Source organism: Amorphotheca resinae (genome assembly GCF_003019875.1).
Source record: "Amorphotheca resinae ATCC 22711 unplaced genomic scaffold M430scaffold_8, whole genome shotgun sequence".
Classification (NCBI taxonomy): Eukaryota; Fungi; Ascomycota; class Leotiomycetes; order Helotiales; family Amorphothecaceae; genus Amorphotheca; species Amorphotheca resinae.
In genome coordinates, this window is record NW_020194478.1 from 159,322 (window position 1) to 178,299 (window position 18,978).

The 18,978-nt window shown below is 51.1% G+C and overlaps 8 protein-coding genes across 8 annotated transcripts; 5 read left to right on the plus strand and 3 right to left on the minus strand.

Moving 5' to 3' along the window:
• Positions 1 to 599: 599 nt before the first annotated feature.
• On the plus strand, positions 600 to 1,495 carry M430DRAFT_59524 (hypothetical protein; the record flags this gene model as incomplete). Its single annotated transcript, XM_024868802.1, has 5 exons — positions 600 to 633; positions 698 to 710; positions 778 to 1,167; positions 1,223 to 1,303; positions 1,365 to 1,495. Exons 1-5 carry the CDS (start codon positions 613 to 615, stop codon positions 1,493 to 1,495), a joined length of 636 nt encoding a protein of 211 aa, XP_024719401.1. The 5' UTR covers positions 600 to 612.
• A 1,127-nt stretch (positions 1,496 to 2,622) lies between these two features.
• M430DRAFT_104189 (hypothetical protein) lies at positions 2,623 to 3,687 on the plus strand (the record flags this gene model as incomplete). The annotated part of the gene is made up of 3 exons (XM_024860911.1): positions 2,623 to 2,744; positions 2,815 to 3,032; positions 3,092 to 3,687. 3 exons carry the CDS (start codon positions 2,623 to 2,625, stop codon positions 3,685 to 3,687), a joined length of 936 nt encoding a protein of 311 aa, XP_024719402.1.
• Positions 3,688 to 5,633: 1,946 nt separating this feature from the next.
• Positions 5,634 to 6,835, minus strand: M430DRAFT_20128 (hypothetical protein; the record flags this gene model as incomplete). The annotated part of the gene is made up of 3 exons (XM_024864225.1): positions 5,634 to 5,806; positions 5,857 to 6,087; positions 6,619 to 6,835. The coding sequence occupies 3 exons, from the start codon at positions 6,833 to 6,835 to the stop codon at positions 5,634 to 5,636; spliced, it is 621 nt and encodes a 206-aa protein (XP_024719403.1).
• Positions 6,836 to 8,623: 1,788 nt separating this feature from the next.
• M430DRAFT_142001 (hypothetical protein) lies at positions 8,624 to 10,142 on the plus strand (the record flags this gene model as incomplete). The annotated part of the gene is made up of 2 exons (XM_024862743.1): positions 8,624 to 8,919; positions 8,974 to 10,142. The coding sequence occupies exon 2, from the start codon at positions 9,021 to 9,023 to the stop codon at positions 10,140 to 10,142; it is 1,122 nt and encodes a 373-aa protein (XP_024719404.1). The 5' UTR covers positions 8,624 to 8,919; positions 8,974 to 9,020.
• Positions 10,143 to 10,366: 224 nt separating this feature from the next.
• M430DRAFT_104637 (hypothetical protein) lies at positions 10,367 to 12,766 on the minus strand (the record flags this gene model as incomplete). Its single annotated transcript, XM_024860939.1, has 3 exons — positions 10,367 to 11,032; positions 11,096 to 11,159; positions 11,211 to 12,766. The coding sequence occupies 3 exons, from the start codon at positions 12,764 to 12,766 to the stop codon at positions 10,367 to 10,369; spliced, it is 2,286 nt and encodes a 761-aa protein (XP_024719405.1).
• A 1,608-nt stretch (positions 12,767 to 14,374) lies between these two features.
• On the minus strand, positions 14,375 to 15,670 carry M430DRAFT_20131 (hypothetical protein; the record flags this gene model as incomplete). The annotated part of the gene is made up of 4 exons (XM_024864226.1): positions 14,375 to 14,445; positions 14,504 to 14,638; positions 14,701 to 15,385; positions 15,542 to 15,670. 4 exons carry the CDS (start codon positions 15,668 to 15,670, stop codon positions 14,375 to 14,377), a joined length of 1,020 nt encoding a protein of 339 aa, XP_024719406.1.
• Positions 15,671 to 16,359: 689 nt separating this feature from the next.
• Positions 16,360 to 16,981, plus strand: M430DRAFT_253118 (hypothetical protein). Its single transcript, XM_024865218.1, has one exon. The coding sequence runs from the start codon at positions 16,365 to 16,367 to the stop codon at positions 16,680 to 16,682; it is 318 nt and encodes a 105-aa protein (XP_024719407.1). The 5' UTR covers positions 16,360 to 16,364; the 3' UTR covers positions 16,683 to 16,981.
• A 344-nt stretch (positions 16,982 to 17,325) lies between these two features.
• On the plus strand, positions 17,326 to 18,757 carry M430DRAFT_253121 (hypothetical protein). Its single transcript, XM_024865219.1, has 3 exons — positions 17,326 to 17,903; positions 18,085 to 18,278; positions 18,373 to 18,757. The coding sequence occupies exons 1-3, from the start codon at positions 17,690 to 17,692 to the stop codon at positions 18,457 to 18,459; spliced, it is 495 nt and encodes a 164-aa protein (XP_024719408.1). The 5' UTR covers positions 17,326 to 17,689; the 3' UTR covers positions 18,460 to 18,757.
• The last annotated feature ends 221 nt before the right edge of the window (positions 18,758 to 18,978 follow it).

The following is an 18,978-nucleotide window of genomic DNA, read 5'->3' on the forward strand; positions in this document are numbered from 1 at the left end:
ATACCGCCGGTGAGTGGTAAGATGTCTCTCTCCCCTTGTCAAAAAGTGAGCTCCTCCAGCGAGGAATGGTCCTCAAACGGCCAGTAGACCACCCCAGCAACGTCTTCGGACGGGATCCCGTACACTGTAAAAGCCAGATCACCTTTACAACCTCGACCACCTCAACCACCAGACCAGATAATCAAGGCTGAGCCCTCACGCCTGTGCAGTGCTGTGATATCAGATTGTGGCGCAAAAGGAGGTCGTCGATCCGAAGAGCACGTGATCTGGCCCAATCAAGTCCTTTGTGCGGTGCAACAGCCGGACTCAGGTTTCAAAGGAAGAAATCCCGTAACCAAGCCTCTCGTCCAGCCACTCTCTCAACACCACAAACTCCCTCCGTGAACTGTGCTCGAGGTCGCAACGCTGTACCTGGATCTGAAATAGAAAACAGGAAGAAACTCCGCCTCGTCAGACAGCCCCTGTCGTCGCGCTTATTATCCATCATTAACGCGGCCTCTCGCCAAAACAAGAGCCCCCCTCCCCCCCCGGTTTTGGTCTGCGACCCTTACTTACACATCTGGACCCGATCAACCTCCCTTCCACAACTACATCTCCCTCCAAACATCAATCATGGCGAACGACGAATACGATGTGAGTCCCGATCGCGTCCCAAGTCTGCCATTGATGAATCTATACTAACGAGTCTCGTGCGCAGTTCCTTTTCAAGGGTAAGGACAGCGCCCCACCGCCTCTGCCTCGCACCGCTCTCGTGAAACTAACATCTGGCCCCTCCAGTCGTGCTGATCGGAGACTCTGGCGTCGGTAAATCCAACCTGCTGAGTCGATTCACCCGCAATGAGTTCAACCTAGACTCCAAGTCCACCATCGGCGTGGAGTTTGCGACCCGAAGCATCCAGGTAGATGCGAAGACGATCAAGGCACAGATCTGGGACACAGCTGGCCAAGAGCGGTATCGCGCCATCACATCAGCCTACTACCGGGGCGCTGTGGGCGCTCTGCTGGTCTACGATATCAGCAAGCACCAGACGTATGAGAACGTTACGCGATGGTTGAAGGAGTTGCGGGACCATGCCGACTCGAACATCGTCATCATGTTAGTAGGAAACAAGAGCGATTTGAGACATCTGAGAGCGGTGCCTACAGAGGAAGCCAAGCAGTTTGCCAGTACGAATCCCCGAATGCAACTGGAATAATGAGACAGACGCTGACGTAGCTGCAGGCGAGAACAACCTTTCCTTTATTGAAACTTCGGCCCTCGATGCTAGCAACGTTGAGCTTGCCTTCCAGAACATCCTCACAGGTACGATATCTTAGTTTTGCTACACCCCGCCCATTGATTTGTGCTAATCCTCGCGCCACAGAAATCTACCGAATCGTCTCCTTGAAAACCGTTGACAATGACTCCGCACAAGCCAACATTGGTGCTGGTACCAACATTTCCCTTAGCAATTCGGCAGACGAAAGTGCCGCCAAAGGTGGAAAGTGCTGTTAGGGTCCTCTTCGCATTTCGATGGCCACGAAATTCATATTTGGTTGAATGGTCGAATGATTGGGGGGGTTGATACAAGGCGTGGCGTCTCTTTTAACATGTTGTTCATGGTGGGAGCATGGTTGGCCATGGAATCGACGCTGAGCACGATTCTATGACCCACGGATCAATTTCCCTACTTCTTTTACAATATTTTTTCATTGTGTCGGTTGTGCGGTGTCTTATTGATTTCATGCCTTCAATGACTAACCGCTGCTTGCTACTTCAATGGATGTCTAATATGTATGCAGTTGTGAGACCTCCATCCTGCCGGAAAATTGACTTGCTCCTATCTAAAATTCCTGATGTCCTAGAATCCCTGATATCCCTTTGTTCCCCAGATGGCTTTTTTCAAGCTGTGCTCGAATCCTGCTGGTTCCTATTATTAGCATATCACCCACTATCTCTTGTATTCCAACAAATGATATCGTACCCCTCATCCTCAGCACAGACTTCCAATGCTTATTTTAACCATCGTCAGGCACCATGCCCCGGTCCCCAAGATCTTCAGGGCCAATCCCTCGTAGTGTCCAATCCTTCAAGCACCGGGCTGAAGTCCACGCGTCTTGTAGCACCCCCACGGATTGTTAGCATCAGCCTTGGTGCAATCGATTTTTTGGGATGCAAGAGACCATAATTCGAAATCTAGGACGCGGTAGCTGGTTCGAGTACGGTGTGACACTTTAAATGCGACCAGGCAGCGGGGGAGCAAGGAGAATAGGACATTATCGCTGAAGCGGTGCAATGGTTCTGTCCACTCAAAAGGACAGAGGGCTGGTAATCAGGATCGCAGGTCAATGGCAGTATCACGGTGACAGAGGCATGATAGAGATCTCCCGGTCATTTCTTGAGCCGATTGAGAACCTGAAGTTATCGATGAACATCATGATATCCATACGCAGGAACGCCCACTCCGGAGTCCGTACACGATGATATGTGGCGGGGCTGAACGGCAAAGGGCGCTAGTATCCGTACATGGTTAGCGCGGCTACATTAAGGTTCGCGCTAAGATAAGTCCTCCAGAGAAATTCGAAAAAGATTTGGAGATTTCACGAATTTCACGAAGTTGGCGACGAAATCCATACAACAAAATGGCTTCTGTATACAAGTCATTATCGAAGACCGATGGTCATAAGGAAGAGGACTCTACGAATGGAGTAAAGAAAAACAAGCAGAGAGTTTTGATATTGTCTTCGAGAGGAATTACTTATAGGTAAGTTCTCATTACCTGAACTTGCTCGAAGAAGAGATTGAAAGAGTATGCACTAATATGATTGCAATAGACATCGACATCTATTGAATGATATTGCTTCTCTCCTACCACACAGTCGGAAAGATGCAAAGCTCGACACGAAATCTAAGCTCTACCAATTAAACGAGCTCGCAGAGCTCTACAATTGCAATAATGTGTTATTCTTCGAGGCAAGGAAGGGGAAGGATTTATATTTATGGATGAGCAAGGCGCCCAACGGACCTACTGTTAAGATGCACATGCAAAACCGTACGATGCTCCCGCCCCTCTCCCACCTTCCAAGTTTCCAGACTAACAATTGCGGCCAGTACACACAATGGAAGAGCTCCACTTCACAGGAAACTGTCTGAAAGGCTCGCGCCCCATCCTCTCCTTCGATGCCTCCTTCGATTCTGCGCCCCACCTCCGCGTCCTCAAAGAACTCTTCCTCCACATCTTCGGCGTGCCCAAAGGCGCCCGGAAAGCCAAGCCCTTCATCGACCACGTAATGGGCTTCACGCTCGCCGACGGCAAGATCTGGATCCGGAACTACCAGATCTCCGAAACCGAAGCGTCGGCCGTGTCGACATCAGAGACGCCCGGCGACGAGAAGCCCACGGTGAAAGCGCGGGAGAAGGGCAAGGAGACGGAGATCTCGCTGGTGGAGATCGGGCCGCGGTTCGTGCTGACGCCGATCGTGATCCAGGAGGGCAGTTTCGGTGGGCCCATCATCTACGAGAATAAGGAATTCGTGAGCCCGAACCAGATCCGGTCCGAGATCAGACAGAAGAAGGCGGGACGGTATAATGCGCGGGCGGAGCAGAGCGTCGAGAGGCTGGCTAAGAAGGGGGAACTCGGGTTACGAACCAGTGGCGGGCGAACAAAACCGCGCGATGCGCTGGATACCGCGGAGCTCTTTGCTTGATGTAGGTATTCAGCATCCTGTCAAGGTTGTTGGTGTCTGGTGTTATTGGGGATATATCTCTGCATGGCCGGGAAAAGAATCGAGAATTACATATTACTGTAGCGCAATATTTCTGTCGGTCCCCTGTCTGTATTCAAGAGTTCTAGGATCCGTGTCCGTATGTATCTTCATGCATATGCTTTGCCCCAAGTCTACGTCCACATATCAACCCTTCTAGATTGCCCTCCGATGCCCCTCAAACTACTAAACTAAATAGCCCCCTTCGGCGTGTATCAGAAAGCAATTCGGGAACAATTAATTTTGACTCCGCGTTCTTTGAGTTGTCAGCAACTACTTCAAGATAGAGTTGAGAGGGTAAGCCATTCTACACTTCAAGCATTGAATCAGAAATCTTTTTTTTCAATTGCTTTTTTTTTCCCGGACAGTTGAAGGCAGCGCCTGGGCATAGTAGTAAATTCATTCTCTACTGATTACCCTTACTAGGTACTATGAGAGCTATTACTACTTTATGTCGTGTGCGTTACACTTAGGTAGTAGTCGAATTGAACCCATATAGTAGTAGTAGTAGTAGTTGTAAATTCATTCTCTATTGAATACCCTTACTAGGTACTGTGAGAGCTATCGCTCTATTTAGAGTTATAGCACCAGTTATAACCACTTGATCCAACTCAAATAGCAGCAGTTATAGCCACTGTATTCGCCTTGAATAACACCTATTATAGCTACCTGTTTAACCCGTATATACATCAATATCGTCATCCCTCATCCGCGATACCCAAGAGGAGCCACGCCTTCATCTCTTCCCATGTGTAGGATATATATCTCTTCTGCGTCAGTTGGATGCATTTGGATGAGGTCCAGGTGGATCCTGGCAAACGGTTTGGTAGTACGTTTAACAGGAGCTCTTGAGATGATCTGTTTGGCGTTGCTAAGGTGGCAAACCTTACAGGGTGGGATTGGATACCGGTCCTTTGGTACCAGACCAGTTCAACCCCATTGGCACTGCCTGCCAGACGTTGGATTGCCTCTATCCGTAAGTGGCCCATCCGTTTGTGCCAGAGCTTAACTGACGCTTTTGATGGTGGCTTTGGCAGGTGAGAGTTTGCTGGAAAGGCAGCTGATACGGCTGTTGATTCAACTGTTGATACAGCTGTTGTTGTTTGTGACTCATACCCAGGGTACTCAATTGATTTGTTGAGCCCAAGTTACATTGAGGACCGATCCGTTCTTTGTGGAAAAGATGTATGCCTTCCACCTGTCCTTGACTTGATTCTTCAGTACCGCCGCAACGGCGCCGACTCGTTTGGCATTAATTGGGTAGGCGTCCGAATATGTGACAAATTCCGTCTCCTAGTCGAATATGAAGGTGGTGATGCTTGAGTACGTTTCGTCCTTTAACAGAATTGCAGGTGTGTTGCGATGACTCTTCCTAGTCTCTTCGATTCGGGTTCGCTAGAAGGGACGGTCTGCTTCAAAAGCATCGTCGAATTCAAAAGGATTCATCGAGGGGGCCTCTCCCCTCTCGATCGCAGCGAGTTATCCCTGTTATCCAGCTCTTGTCTAACCCCCTCGTCCTCTATATTCAACAGTATATCCTCTAACTGTTCCTCCCACAGTTCACGCCCGACTTGAGATTTCTCGCCAAGGTTCAGTAGGAATAGGAAGAGGGGCCAACTCGCCGCAAGGTAAGTGCGTCCTCGACTTTGTTCTCTGGCAGATTGCACATGTAGAAACGTAGCGGCGAACGTCTTTGTCAAGACTTGTCCAGGACGGCCCTTGATATCTTCCCAAAGTCCATTGTCTCCAGCCTCGCGATCTTGATCTCCTGGCGTCGGATGATCTTATTTCGGACACGTGCCGGTAGTCCTTGCCACCTACTTTAAAATCAAGCCAACAATAGTCAGGATTAAAAGTCTCTGATTTCAGCTTCAGGTTCAAGATTGCACCTATCGCATAAATGCTACCAAGATCTGTGTACATCTTGTTATAATATTGGTCGGTTGCAAATTTTCCGCGATGCGCTCAATTCGATCTACCAATTTCTTGATGCTCAGCATCTCCGGGGAGCCCTCTTGACTTCGACGTTGTGGACTATGATCGGGAGCGCGGTCCGGAACACCTCCGCCCCGTTAAAGATTGAAGTCGCCCAAGCCTGATCTTTCTACATACGCTTTATCCCTTCTGCGTCCTTTGTGTATAGTGTGTAACTCCTATTTCCGTGTCTATGCACCGCCTGTACCAGGGCGCCTAGGAGGGCCGCATTGATCCTGTCCTTAATTGTCTTGTAATCAATGTTTCTAAACTTCTCCGCATCCTCTACAGACAGCTTGACCCTAATTCTCTGTTCGATCTCTGTGACGTCCTTGTATCCGAATGCCTGAGTCGAGGGGCCACCGGTCACTAGGTAGGCTTAGGGTGCTCCCCCTCCGGCCATCGCCACGTATGACAGTCGGTTTTGCGTGCTAAGGTTTGTAACCTTGGTTTCGAGGTTTTTGATTAAGGATGCTATCTGTTAGGCCTACTCCGGGGCCACGGTGTCGTTGTCGCTCGCGTACAGAGTTTTCGCGACGCGTTCAATCTCGTCGACTAACTTTTTTATATTCAGCATCGCCGGGGAGCGTCCGGCGCTAGAGGCCTGCCTATCGGCCTGCGATATCACTTTGTATATCTCTGTAGTGATATTGAGCAGTTGTCGGCCGGGGTGGATTCTAGGTCCTTCTGGCCCATTTCGACCATCCCCGGTAGGTTCCCCCGGGGGCACCGGTAGGTGCGCTATCGTACAACGATAGAAGTCGAAGCAGGCACTCGAAGGAGTGTTTTAAGGTCCTTTTAATAAGTGTAGCAGCTGTTGTATTCCAAAAATGCCGCTCCTTAAGGGGGAGATGTTTTCCCTCGAACCCATATAGTAACGCATATAGTAGTCGAATATACCGTCGTCGCTATCGATATCGCCAGTATCCTCACTCCTAATCAACTCATCCTCTATATTCAACAGTATATCCCCTAATTGCTCCTCCCACAGCTCGGAATCCCCACTTGTTCCACCTGTAGAAGTCCGTAAAGCACGCATATTCATGTATATAGAGACAAGCCGATCAATAGTATCAACACTAAGTCGGTTCCGTAGCTTGGATTGAAGGAAGTTCATAGTCGAAAAGGAGCGCTCAGAGGGTACGCTATTAGCAGTGGTAAGGTATAGATCGAGGGCCAGTTTAGACAGTTCAGGAGCTCCATGCCTCTATATTATAACCATATGAGTCACTATACTAGTAATAGAGTAAGGGGATAATACAGACTGTTGATGCCCAAAATAGCTCTGGCTTATCCGCAAAGTGAGTCCAACAAGCGCGAGTAGGATTGAACTCTCCCTTTTTTGTCAGGTATTCGGTCCACTGTTGATTGAAGGATATACTCTTCTAATAGCTCAATCAAGCCAGCAATCCACAGGAATTTGTAAGGAGGTGCCCGAGAGGGAGGATCCTGATATTGACCCTCTGACACCCCTTACACCCTAATTCCTTCTTTTCAAGTTTGGCTTGGGACCTGTGATAGTAGTCAAACTTGTTGCTGTTCATATAATATATGAGATGCTGTAAGCCCGTAACGCCGGATTCAGTATTTAGGCCGTTCATTTAGATGTCCCTAAAATCTCCGCTCATCATGCTGGTGCTCCAGTGGACCGTGTATCAGCCGATACCTCCGTTGGAAAAGGACGGATATTGAAGCTGTCGGTATCATATGAGGAAAAGGTCAAAACGGTGTCATCATCGCTTTCTCTTGCGCCCGTCAAAGGCATGAGGAATCGCGCCAGAAGGATAATCATCCATCTCACCATCACATCAGCGCCTCTACCCATTTAGCCAGGCAAGGAAAGGCTTTGCCTCAGCGGGTCCAATATATCCTATGTGCCAGGTCCCAGAGCACATAGATGGCAACTTGGTCTCTTCATCTAGAGAATCTGATTTGAATACTTTCGCCCGATGTCGTTTCGAACAGTGCTAATAGCGGAAATGAAGGAAAAGTCGATGGTTGCCATACTTCGATAGCGTTGTTCGTCCCAGGTATGCTACTTCCAGTATTGCAGAACGTGCCCGGCCGTCTGCAGGGTGCAACTTGCAAGCCAGCACATTGCCCATCCAACGCCATCATAAGAAACACAATAGAAGAGATCAATATTGAGCCTGATGAAGGCATTTCTAGAAAGCGGTGGGAGACAAAGAGACGAGTCCCACCATTCATTCCCCCTTCCCCGCATCAGCTTTTTGGCAACGCTGCCAGCGGCAACCTTCTCAAAAGACACGAGCTTTGTATCCATAACGGGAGTATTCGAGACTGCTGAATTGTACGAAGTACGCCGTAGACGCAAAGGGTCTGATTGATTGAGGTTCATTGTGTCCAATTCGACTGGCCGCGCATCTCGTCGCAACGGTGATGTCTCCGCTCTCTTCCAGATCTTCCTCAATTTGTTGTAAAAGCATCTCTCCATCCTCTCCCAGTCCACCAATCGCATGCATCATCGTAACCCTAACCCCAAGAATCATATATTCGAATCCCACATCAACTCTGTTTCCTCACCGCACCGGCAGATCGAGGCCTCCTCACTGTTCGTTGATCCGGCGAGGCCTGGGTGCGTGGATGCATGGCGTCTCCATTCTCCCCCTTGGTCCACTGCGCACATCGATCCGCGCGGTGCTCCATCGCCGACCTTCTCGAGGCGGGTTGATGCAGCTCCGGAATGGAGAGTGTCATAGGCATCCAGCCGTTTCGCATTCTCCCGGTTAAAATCACACGTCCCGGAAGAAAGGTCGGACCGATCGTCCTCGCTTAGGAGCTATGTGAAGCTCGCGCGCGTTCGCAGCTCTCCTTTCTCCTGCAACCACAACAATCATGACGGAATCGCAGCTTTCCAGTCCCATGCGGCTGGCATTCTTGAGCAGCAGAACGTCGAGAGATGTCTTCTGGTCCGGTCTTTCCTATAGCCCCAATGGCGGGGTGTCCGCCAGTTAAGTCTCCGAAGTCCCGCGCCGTTGGTGGTTGTTCACACAGCTATCATCACGGTCCCACGCTTTATAGCGTTTCCTGTCGATTTGAGCGATATATCTTCATTTCTTGTGAGGGTGTTTGGGTTGCGTGGGGAGGTTGAGACGGTAGTCTCGGAGTGATAGTAGGCCAATACGATTGGCAGAGCAAGTTCAGGAGGTGAAGCAAGAAGCTAGAGATAGACATAGAAGAGTGAGTCTTCCCTGGTCTCTGTCGTGGGTCATACCTTGCTGACTATTATGGCAGATATAGAAGGAACCCAACCAAGATATACCCAGAAACCATAATCCACGATGTCGATCACCCAACTATCCACGGAGATCTTGCAGAAGATCTACGAATACGCTACTGTTCAAGATGTCCTCCATCTCGCACAGACTTCCAAGAGGAATTACAGGGCTTTCTTAGGCCGGCGGATGCCCATATTGGAGACGGCCATGTACAATTCATACAGCCCACTCCCGGAATTGGTGAAGCTGGTCATAGCCAACGAGCCCGATAAGAGCCGCAAGCTTCTTAGCACAGAGATCCGCCGTAACGCTACCGTCAACCGCATCATTGAGACGCGCGAGTTGCCACGGATGACGATCGAACTGATCATCAAGATGGTACAGTATGGCAAGGTCGCAGATAGATGGACGGAGGTCTACCCCCGGATCCGGTGGCGCCAGAACTCCAACAACCGGCGTCTCCTCCGGCCGCACGAACAAGAGCGCCTCCGCGGGGCGATCTATCGGTACTGGACATACAACAGCATGTTCCACGACCAAGTGTTCCTCCAATACGACCCTGATCTCCCGCGCAGTCGTGACGATCCGCGGCTCCGGCTCCTCCGCACGTACAGCACGATCCAGCTCATCCAACTGACCGAATTCCTCGACAAGATGCAACAAATCATCCAAGTCGATCTCTACCCCTCAAACGCCATGATTCGCTCCCAGTACTCCCAACCCGTGCCCCCAAAGACGCTCGCGAACATGGGCTGGGGCGAAGGCGAGCAACACAAGCGGCTCGTCCTGGACCTCATGAAATACTCCCCCTCAGACCTCCTCCACCTCTTCGAAAACACCACCACCAAATCCCAGCGCCTCGACCATCTCTTAGTACAAGGGCAGCACTTTCTCGATGCCCCCGCTACCCTGCGCGATTCTATCGCTATCGTTAATTTTCAGCGCCAGAACGGCGTCGATATAGATACTAATATCTTTGATGAGGATATTGAGTGGGGCGTTATCGATCCGCCCGATGATAACGGCGGCGGTGACTGGGGGGTGCACGCGCGCTGGGCGCATGATGCGAGTGTGACGGGGTCGTGGGATGAGGTTGAGGCGGAGAGGATGGGGAGATTACCGGTGGGCGGCTTGGATATGGATACTGAGGAGGAGTTTGAGGAGGATGTGGATGAGGATGCTTGATTTCTGGGTAGTTCTAGTCTAGGTAGTTTAGTTTATTTTTCTTCTTCTTCTTCTATACCTTAGGTAGAATGAATGAATAAATGGCTTTTTTTTGTATATGGATACTTGGACTTTTGTGTGTGTGAATATAATCCTCATTTATTTATCTACTCATTCATACCCCCCTCATACCTATTCTTACAAGTCCAACAATCCCAACCCCCAATCCCCCCAACCCATCCTACCTACCTCCTATCCTGCTCCACCTCCTCCTCCGTCTCATCCCCATCCTCCCCATCCCCCTCTCCCAACTCCTCCCCATCCTCTCCCCTCCCCATCTCTCTCCACCTCTCCTTAACCATACCCTCTACCCACATCAACGCCTCCTCTCTATATCTATCCAACATCGCCCTTGTGCCTTCCACCTCACTCCTAACCACGCCACCAAAACGATTCTTTTTAACTTTCTTCACTGCGTCTACGTCGCTCCAGCACGCATGGTCGGGGGAGACGTAGATACGGCTGTGTGATTTATACCAGGATGAGAGTCCTGGGTCGGTTTCGGAACGGATGGGGCGCAGGGAGCCGGAGACGAAGGAGAGGATGCATGGGATTGCGGTGCGGCAGGGGCGGGAGAGGAGGAGCTGTTTTATGCCGATGTAGGAGTCGCCGATGCCGATGGGGATTAGTGTGAGGGAGGGGTGGTACGAGAGGTAGTTGTCCCAGAGGTAGCAGAGGAGTTCGCGCGTTTGCGATTCGATGGAGGGGGTTTGGGGGGAGGTGGGGGCGAGGGGTCGGGGCGTGGAGGATGCGGTTGGTGTGGGCGCGCTGAGGTGCGCGGGGATGTTGATGTCGAGGATGCCGTAGCCGGCGGAGATGGCTTGGTCGATGTAGGGGAGGACGCTGTCGGTCTAGTGGGGGGGTGTTGTCAGAGGGAGTGTGTTGTTGTTGAGAAAAGGGGGGCGGGGACTTACCATCCAGGCGTTGTGGGAGGACACTTTGTTATCGACTGGGTCGGGAGCAGCTAGAACCTCAGGGCTGTTTTGTTTATTAGATTTGTGAAAATAGAGTAATGGGTGCAGGACTTACGAATCGTGGATGATAAGTAGGATCTTCTTCGCATTGTGGAGTCCCGGGGTAGCCAGGACCTGGTCTTCAAAACTCCGCGAGATCTGCTCCCGCAGGATATACAGACTCACCATCTTGTATTTCTGGGTCAAGATGCGCCGCTGATACGTGCGGAGTGCATCGTGCAGACGAACAGCTCCTTGCTCTTCGATCTCCTTCACTGGGACGACGCCCGGACGCATACACTCCCAGTAGGGGGCTTGGTACTGCCTGACCCGGTTGAGGACCTGCGCCGCCTCCTTATTCAACGGCGGGATGGCAATCCGTTCGGGCGGCTCACCCATCAGTGTCTTCGCCACGGCCAAAGCTGATCTCGAGATGGCACTCAGGTTGTAGCCGCCCTCGAGACAGACTGCGACTTTGCCATTCGCGAGAGACATCAGCATATGCGTCATGTGAGAGTAGCACGCAGGTGTGACGAAGCAACCTCCCAGCTCATCGCCGGCCGCAGCGTCGAAACCCGCCGAGATGATGACGAAGTCGGGGTCGAATTCCTGGGCGATCGGCATCACGATGCGCTGGAATGCGGCCATGTACTCGCCGTCTCCCATTCCCTGGTCATGCCATGCAATGTTGACATTGCGGCCTGCTCCGAGACCAGCACCGCAGTTCTCCATCCCACCATCCGGGATTCCTGGGTCTTCGGGTTGGCCGGGGTAGAAAGAGCCTTCCGAGTAGACGTGCAAAGATATGTAGAGCACGTTCGGGTCTTCATAGAAGATGTTCTGGATGCCGTTCCCGTGATGGACATCCCAGTCCAGAATGAGGATCTTGCGACATACCTCGGGGTAGTCGGCCATACAGACCTTAGCAGCGATGGGAACATTATTAAAGACACAGAAGCCCATGGCCTCGTTGGGTTCTGCGTGATGGCCTGGCGGCCGAATGACAGCAATGGCGTTCTTCACATAGCCTGCAACTACGTTTTTACATGTCTCGATGGCTCCTCCCGCTGAGATCAGAGCAGCTTCGTAGGTGAGAGTGCCAACGTAGAGGGACTTCCGACCCGCGTCCATGTCCACCGTCATTCGGCGTAACTCGGCAGCGGATTTCAAGGACAGTCCGCGGACCCATTCATAATGAGAAGCGGCATGTGCGAGACAGATCTCCTCCGGGGTTGCTTCTCGCGCTGCGATCCGCCACATCCATCTAGTTGGAGAGATCTTGAGCTGCTGGGTGAGCTCAGATGTGGGTCCAGTGTAGACGAGGCCTGCATCTTTGAAAGCTTTCATAATAGCCTCAATACGACGAGGGTCTTCGGGGTGATGTGGATTGGCAGACCAGTCGGCATTAGCATGCAGTTTCATGCGGTCATCGTAACAGCATCCCGTAGGAAGGAAGGCTTTTCGTGCGGTAGGTGGCGACGAGCTACCGGAGGAGGTTTGTGATTGTTCGAGTGAGTCCTCTTGTGTGGAGTCAGGGAGGTCGAGGTCGTGGTCGTGGATTTGATTTAAGACTCGAGGATCTACGAAGCCGTTTTCGTGGTTCTCATTAGTAGAGTGAGAGTTGTTCTGCATGATGGTGTCACCATCGCTGCTCTGCAGAAGCGTGACTGAAAGGGTAGGATCCATGGGAGGCTGGAGTGATACGTTGGTCAAGCTGGATGCCAAAGCGAGGGAGGTGGGAAGAGTTGACCGCTGTCTCTGCTAGAAGGGGATGGGGAAGAAAGAGCTTGGCGATCCTGACTCGGTATCAAAACATTCAAGATTAGAGAGGCGAGGTCGACGAGAACCGCAAGGAAAGGAAAAGGTCGCTTTGGCTGCCCGAGACACAGGACACTGGTACGAAGTTAGCAACCCTGCCCTCTACGTATTCATCTCAGAAGGCAAGAGCAAGGAAAGTAAAGAAAGGCTATTGAAGAAACCCAGATTCGACACGCGCCTGGAGATGAAAGGAGCAACGCACGCAATGTCGCCCCACCGCAGCGATAAAGGAGAGGAATGGAGAGCTGCCTCTGCTGCTTGATTTGCAAAAGACGGAGAAGAAAGCCAGTAAGGAGACCGTCTCTTGATTCACCGCTGATGAGAAAAACAGGCGGCGGAAAGCAACGAGAAGTCCGCTGGTTTCCGGGGTGAAATAAACACGCTCCACGTTCAACCCAGTCACAACAAATGTACAAAGTATGAACCACCCAAATTTCAACTAGTGTATAGATGTGGTTGAATGCATGCCTGTAAAGAGGAGATGATGTAAGGGAGGGAACAATACAGTGCAGATATCAAGAGCAAGGTAAAAGCGTTTCATCACGTGGCCAAATAGAGCAGGCAACTTGACCTTGTCAACAGCCAAACTTGATCCCTCTTGGGCTTTTGCTCGATAGCTCTTCGCTTTCCATAGCCACTCGTACTTTGGAGCGTGAAAGGGAGAACTCGTTTAACAAGCAGTTGCAAGGTATAGACGAGGACGGGAAGTTCCAACTCACCCAAAGGTTGATAAGTCGTCGTAGGGGTTAAATGGCAGCTAGAAAGTCCCCTGTGTTAACTCAGACACCATTAACACAGCAACAGACAAGTATTATTTCCAAGTCATTCTAGAGGCTTTTGAGCATGCTGGGTTGGAGGGGGTTGGAGGGTAAGGTACCTAGGTAGGTAGACCGGAGGAAAGGGAGTACGCGATTTGCGCGGCAGACCCAGGTCGCCTCGGTATTCAGCCGCTAGTACATTTCGGGATGCTCGAACCATCATCCTCTGGTTTTACAAAGAGCATGACATTGATAGAAATTACTTGGTCAAAAACATTTGAAAGCTGTCAGTTTTGAATTGGGTTTGGTATAAAGCTAGGCCCAAAGGCAGTGGCAAGGTGGCCAAATCAGGTTTCCCTCGCTGGTCCTTGTTTGAAAATGCACCAGATATGATAAGGCATGCCTCACTAGGTCCAGATGATTTTCATGGATAAAGATACACATATCACAGTTCAAAAATCACTCATCAGGAAAAACTCTTCGGGGCAGGACTTCTATTCATCAGCTATTTCGTATCAAGATAGGCTTTCACGCCTAAAAACGAACCCGCATTTTCGCACTTCTACGATTCTGATCTGCCTTCCCTTAGAGCCGTCCTTTCAGCATCCCACTGGCAGAGAATAGCAAATCAGAAACTGCTTGCATGACCCAACGAGGTAATTCCCTACTTGGATCCAGCATCAACCTTGGCAATGTAGCTGAGGAGGTCGAGGACACGGCGGGAGTATCCCCACTCTGTAGAGGATTGGGAGTTAGTAAATGCATAATTGGGAAGAGTTTTAAATCGACTCACCGTTATCGTACCAGGAGACCAGCTTGACGAAGTTCTTGTTGAGGGAGATACCAGCCTTGGCATCGAAGATGGAGGAGTGGGTGTCGCCGTTCAAGTCGGAGGAGACAACCTCATCCTCGGTGTAGGCAAGGATGCCTGCTTACGATCAGCGCCAGATTCCCTACTAGAGATATATAGAGAAAGAGAAAAATACATACCCTTGAGGGGACCCTCGGAAGCCTTCTTGATGGCAGCCTTGATCTCATCGTAGGTGGCTCCCTTCTCAATGCGGCAGGTCAGGTCAACAACGGAGACGTTGGAGGTTGGCACACGCATGGACATTCCAGTAAGCTTGCCGTTGAGGTCGGGGATGACCTTTCCGACAGCCTTGGCGGCACCAGTGCTGGAGGGGATGATGTTCTGGGCGGCGGTACGGCCTCCACGCCAGTCCTTGGCGGAGGGACCGTCGACGGTCTTCTGGGTGGCGGTGTAGGAGTGGATGGTGGTCATGAGACCCTCGATGATGGTGAACTCGTCGTGGATGACCTTGGCGAGGGGAGCAAGGCAGTTGGTGGTGCAGGAGGCGTTGGAGATGACCTCGACGTCGGACTTGTAGGTCTTCTCGTTGACACCCATCACGTACATGGGGGCATCAGCGGAGGGAGCGGAGATGACAACCTTCTTGGCTCCGCCCTTCAAGTGAGCCTTGGCCTTGTCGGTGGTGGTGAAGACACCGGTGGACTCGACGATGTAGTAGGCACCGGTCTCCGCCCAGGGGATGTTGGCGGGGTCCCGCTCCGCGTAGAATCGGACGGTCTTGCCATTGACCTCGAGGCCGGTGGCGGTGGCCTTGATGTCGCCCTTGAATTGGCCGTGGGTGGAGTCATACTTGAGCATGTATGCCTGTGAGGGGAGAGCGAGGTGTTAGCATTGGTGATAAATATAGTTTTCGATCTTCTTTTCTTTTTTTTCTTGCCCATCATTTGTTTTTGTTTTGTTTGTTTTGTTTTGATGGGCGATGGTAGTGGGGGCGGTATGCGGGGGGGAATGGGCTCTTACGGCGTAGTGGGGCTCAATGAAAGGGTCGTTGACGGCGACGATGTCGATGTCATTGTGCTCAATGGCGTTTCTGAAGACGATACGACCAATGCGGCCGAAACCGTTGATTCCAACCTTTGTAGGAGCCATGGTTCTGCGTGGGAGAGGTCAGCGAGATGGGGGGGAGAAGGGAGAGGTAAGAGATGAGGTGAGAGGTGAGCTGGCTGAGGGCTTTCTGCTTGGCGTCATCGGGCGGGAAGAGAGGGAAGAAAGCGAATGCATCGACGGGAGGGAGATAGATGGACGACTTCAAGAGAAGAGCAACTCACATGTCGAGAGGGGGTTCTTGGGTATTAAAAAGCAAGAGAAGATGGGAAGTTTTGCGGATGAAGCAGATGAGGAGGGGGATGTAGAGGGAGGGAGGGGAGGGCAGGGCGGAGGTCCTTATATTGTGGTGGGGTGTTTGGCGTCTGGTCGTTCGTTGGGCCTCGAGGGGCACTAAGGAGGGGCATGGGAGGGGAGGGGCAGGGCTGGGGGGGGGGGGTGAGGTTTGTTTCTTTTTTGGATGTATTGTACTGTATTTGTTTTTGTTTTTTTTATCTGATTCTATTTCTCAATACTTGATTGCTTATTCTATTTTTACTATTTTTACTCATCTTTTCTTATTTATTATCATCATCATCAGCATCGTTTGCCATGATGACCACCATCATCATCACTGGGTAGGTAGGTAAGGTATGGCAATATCCGAAACCTGGCAGCCTCAGGCATCCACCCGCCGGACCTTCACGAGCCGCGCTCGCCGTGTCCCGTGCTCCCCGGGTGCCCCAGGAATGACTTCGGGATGTTTCGGTGCTGCGGCTCGAGGGAAAGCAGGACGAGCACGATAATGAGCGGGGACAATGCGGCTGTCTGCTTATCCGCATTATTGTCGTGCGCATATCGTGATGCTTCCTGTCTCTTTTTGTCTCTCTTTTCGATTCAACTTCCTCCCCTCTGGTGTGCTTCATACTTGGGGGCATGGCTTTTCCACCCTGTTTTTTCTCCGTTTTTTTCACAGAGGCTTGACCAGTCTCGTATGATCGTATCTCCGTTTCCCGGCCGATTGCTCGGTTTTTCTTTCCTCACGACTCCGCCCCACGCAGGGGGCGTGACCGAGTGAGATTGGCTTGATCGTGGGATGTTTGGAAGATGGGGGAGGGAAGGGAGAGGGAAGGGAAAGAGAGAGGAGAGCTCTGGAGGATTATTAGGACATGTTGGGCTCTTTGAGATATCTATAGAGACACATGTCTTGACTGCTTTGGAATGTGTTTGATATCACGTGATCACGCTGGGAACTATCTCTTCTGTTTCTTCTCCCTTTAGGTATGGCCTCTCAAGGATGGAATGTCCGTTCAGTAGGTACTGTAGGTAACAAGCAATGCCGAATATCGCAGCAGAGGTTGCGCATCATATCACGTGAAACATGCCGCTCCCTGCTCGAGCTCTGTTCCCTGTCCAAGGTACCCCCTGCTCCTCTCAAGAGAAGGGCAGTTCAATCGACTCAATTGACAGCAATCCTCGACTTTCCTAACAACCGAGCTTCTAAAGACATCCATCAAGGACTGCCAATGATCAAAAGCGTGGTCGCTAAGTAAGATACGTACTGTCCTCACCTCGGGAATTGAACCTACCAGGTAGTGACATGACGGTGATCCTCCCGAGGGGAACAAACCACTGAGAGGAGAGGTAAATAAGCAACGCCTGACAGAAGCAAAAAGAAAATAAAGGTATATTTATATATGATTGATACTCAATTGATTCATACGACATGCCATGAGCTCTTCAACTCCCTCTATCCTGACCACCAGAACCATAAACACCAAAGCAAATAGCCAAAAATAAACAATCACAAAACATCGCGCGATCCAGACGTCACTTCCTTTCCTCCACGGTCCAGAATAACCTATCGCACGTGACCCGCCAGCTCCCCCCCAAACAGGATAAGCGAGAAATATACTCACGATTTCCGCTACCATCCGAACTCCTTGTATCATTCGATTCTTCACCTCTTCATAAAAACCACACGCCAATCCGACCGTCCCCGCGTCCCCAATTGGCCTCCTCTGCCCAATTGACAAGAGATTGCTCTCATCCTCCCCTTTGTCAATCCGCGCCCACACGCCCACGATGTCGATGATCCGCCAGGCTCTGCGCAGCTCCTCGAGAGTTGTTGCTCGTACCCAGACGAGACAGGCTCACGCCATCTCGAACCCGACCCTGATCGATATCGAGAAGAGATGGGAGGCCATGCCGCCGCAGGAGCAGGCTGATCTGTGGATGGCGCTCCGCGACCGCATGAAGTCCAACTGGGCCGAGTTGACACTGCAGGAGAAGAAAGCTGGTGCGTTACGTTGCGTTGCGTTGCGTTGCTCTCCATCAACATCCCCTCCCCCCCATCACGCATCCGCCACCTTCCTATCATTCTTCTTCTCTTTCTCTTTCGTGTCTAGGATGTCTTTGGGATGAGTTCAGAGGGTAATTGAAAGTTGTGGGATTGGCGTGTGCTGACTAGGTCACAACAGCTTACTACATCGCTTTTGGTCCTCACGGTCCCAGAGCCCAACCTCCCCCAGGAGAGGGCTGGAGGATCTTCGCATACACCGGAGTTGGCCTGCTCGCCTCTCTTCTGATCTTCAGCGGTATCCGCGCCGGTGCCCGCCCCTCGCCTGGCACCATGACCAAGGAGTACCAGGAAGCTACCAACGAGTATCTCAGGGTGCGTTATATCCCCATGCGTGGAAGATGATGGATTGGAATGGATTGGGGGATGATAGAGAAGAAGCGGACATGGACTAACACTTAATCCACAGGCTCAAAACTCCGAACCCCTCACCGGTATCTCGTCCGAGGGCTACAAAGGCCCCGGCCACGTCCAGAGCCCACCGGCCAAGAAATAAAGCCCTCGGCGCACTACTCTCCCTTCTCTGTCTGGAACATAAAAAGGCCGTGCTTTCGTTTGTTGGTTGCTGATGTGGTGAAGGGGGCGCATGTTTGCATGTTGCATGTTGCATATAAGTAGAAGAAGATGATCTCGGGTGAAGGGGAAGTGGAAAGGGGGGAGGAGAAGGGGAAGACGGGGAAGGGAGAAATTATTCTGTACAAAGATATATATGGTGTGTCCGTCGTTGTAGAAGGGATGAATCTTTTTTCTTTTTTCCTCCTGAAACTTATAATCAGAATATTGTCTCGCTGTTTTGTTGTGATGGAAGGTAAGAAGATATGCTGTATTTCGTGCGTATCTGATATGATATGATATATGTCTCCCCTTCCCTCCCCTTCCCTCTAGCAATCAATCCAATCACAACCAATCTATCCATTCATTCATTCACACAACAAACCACATCATAACAACAATAACACTCATAATCCCAATCAAAACATATAATATCAAAATCTAACCCCAAAACTCCCCCCCC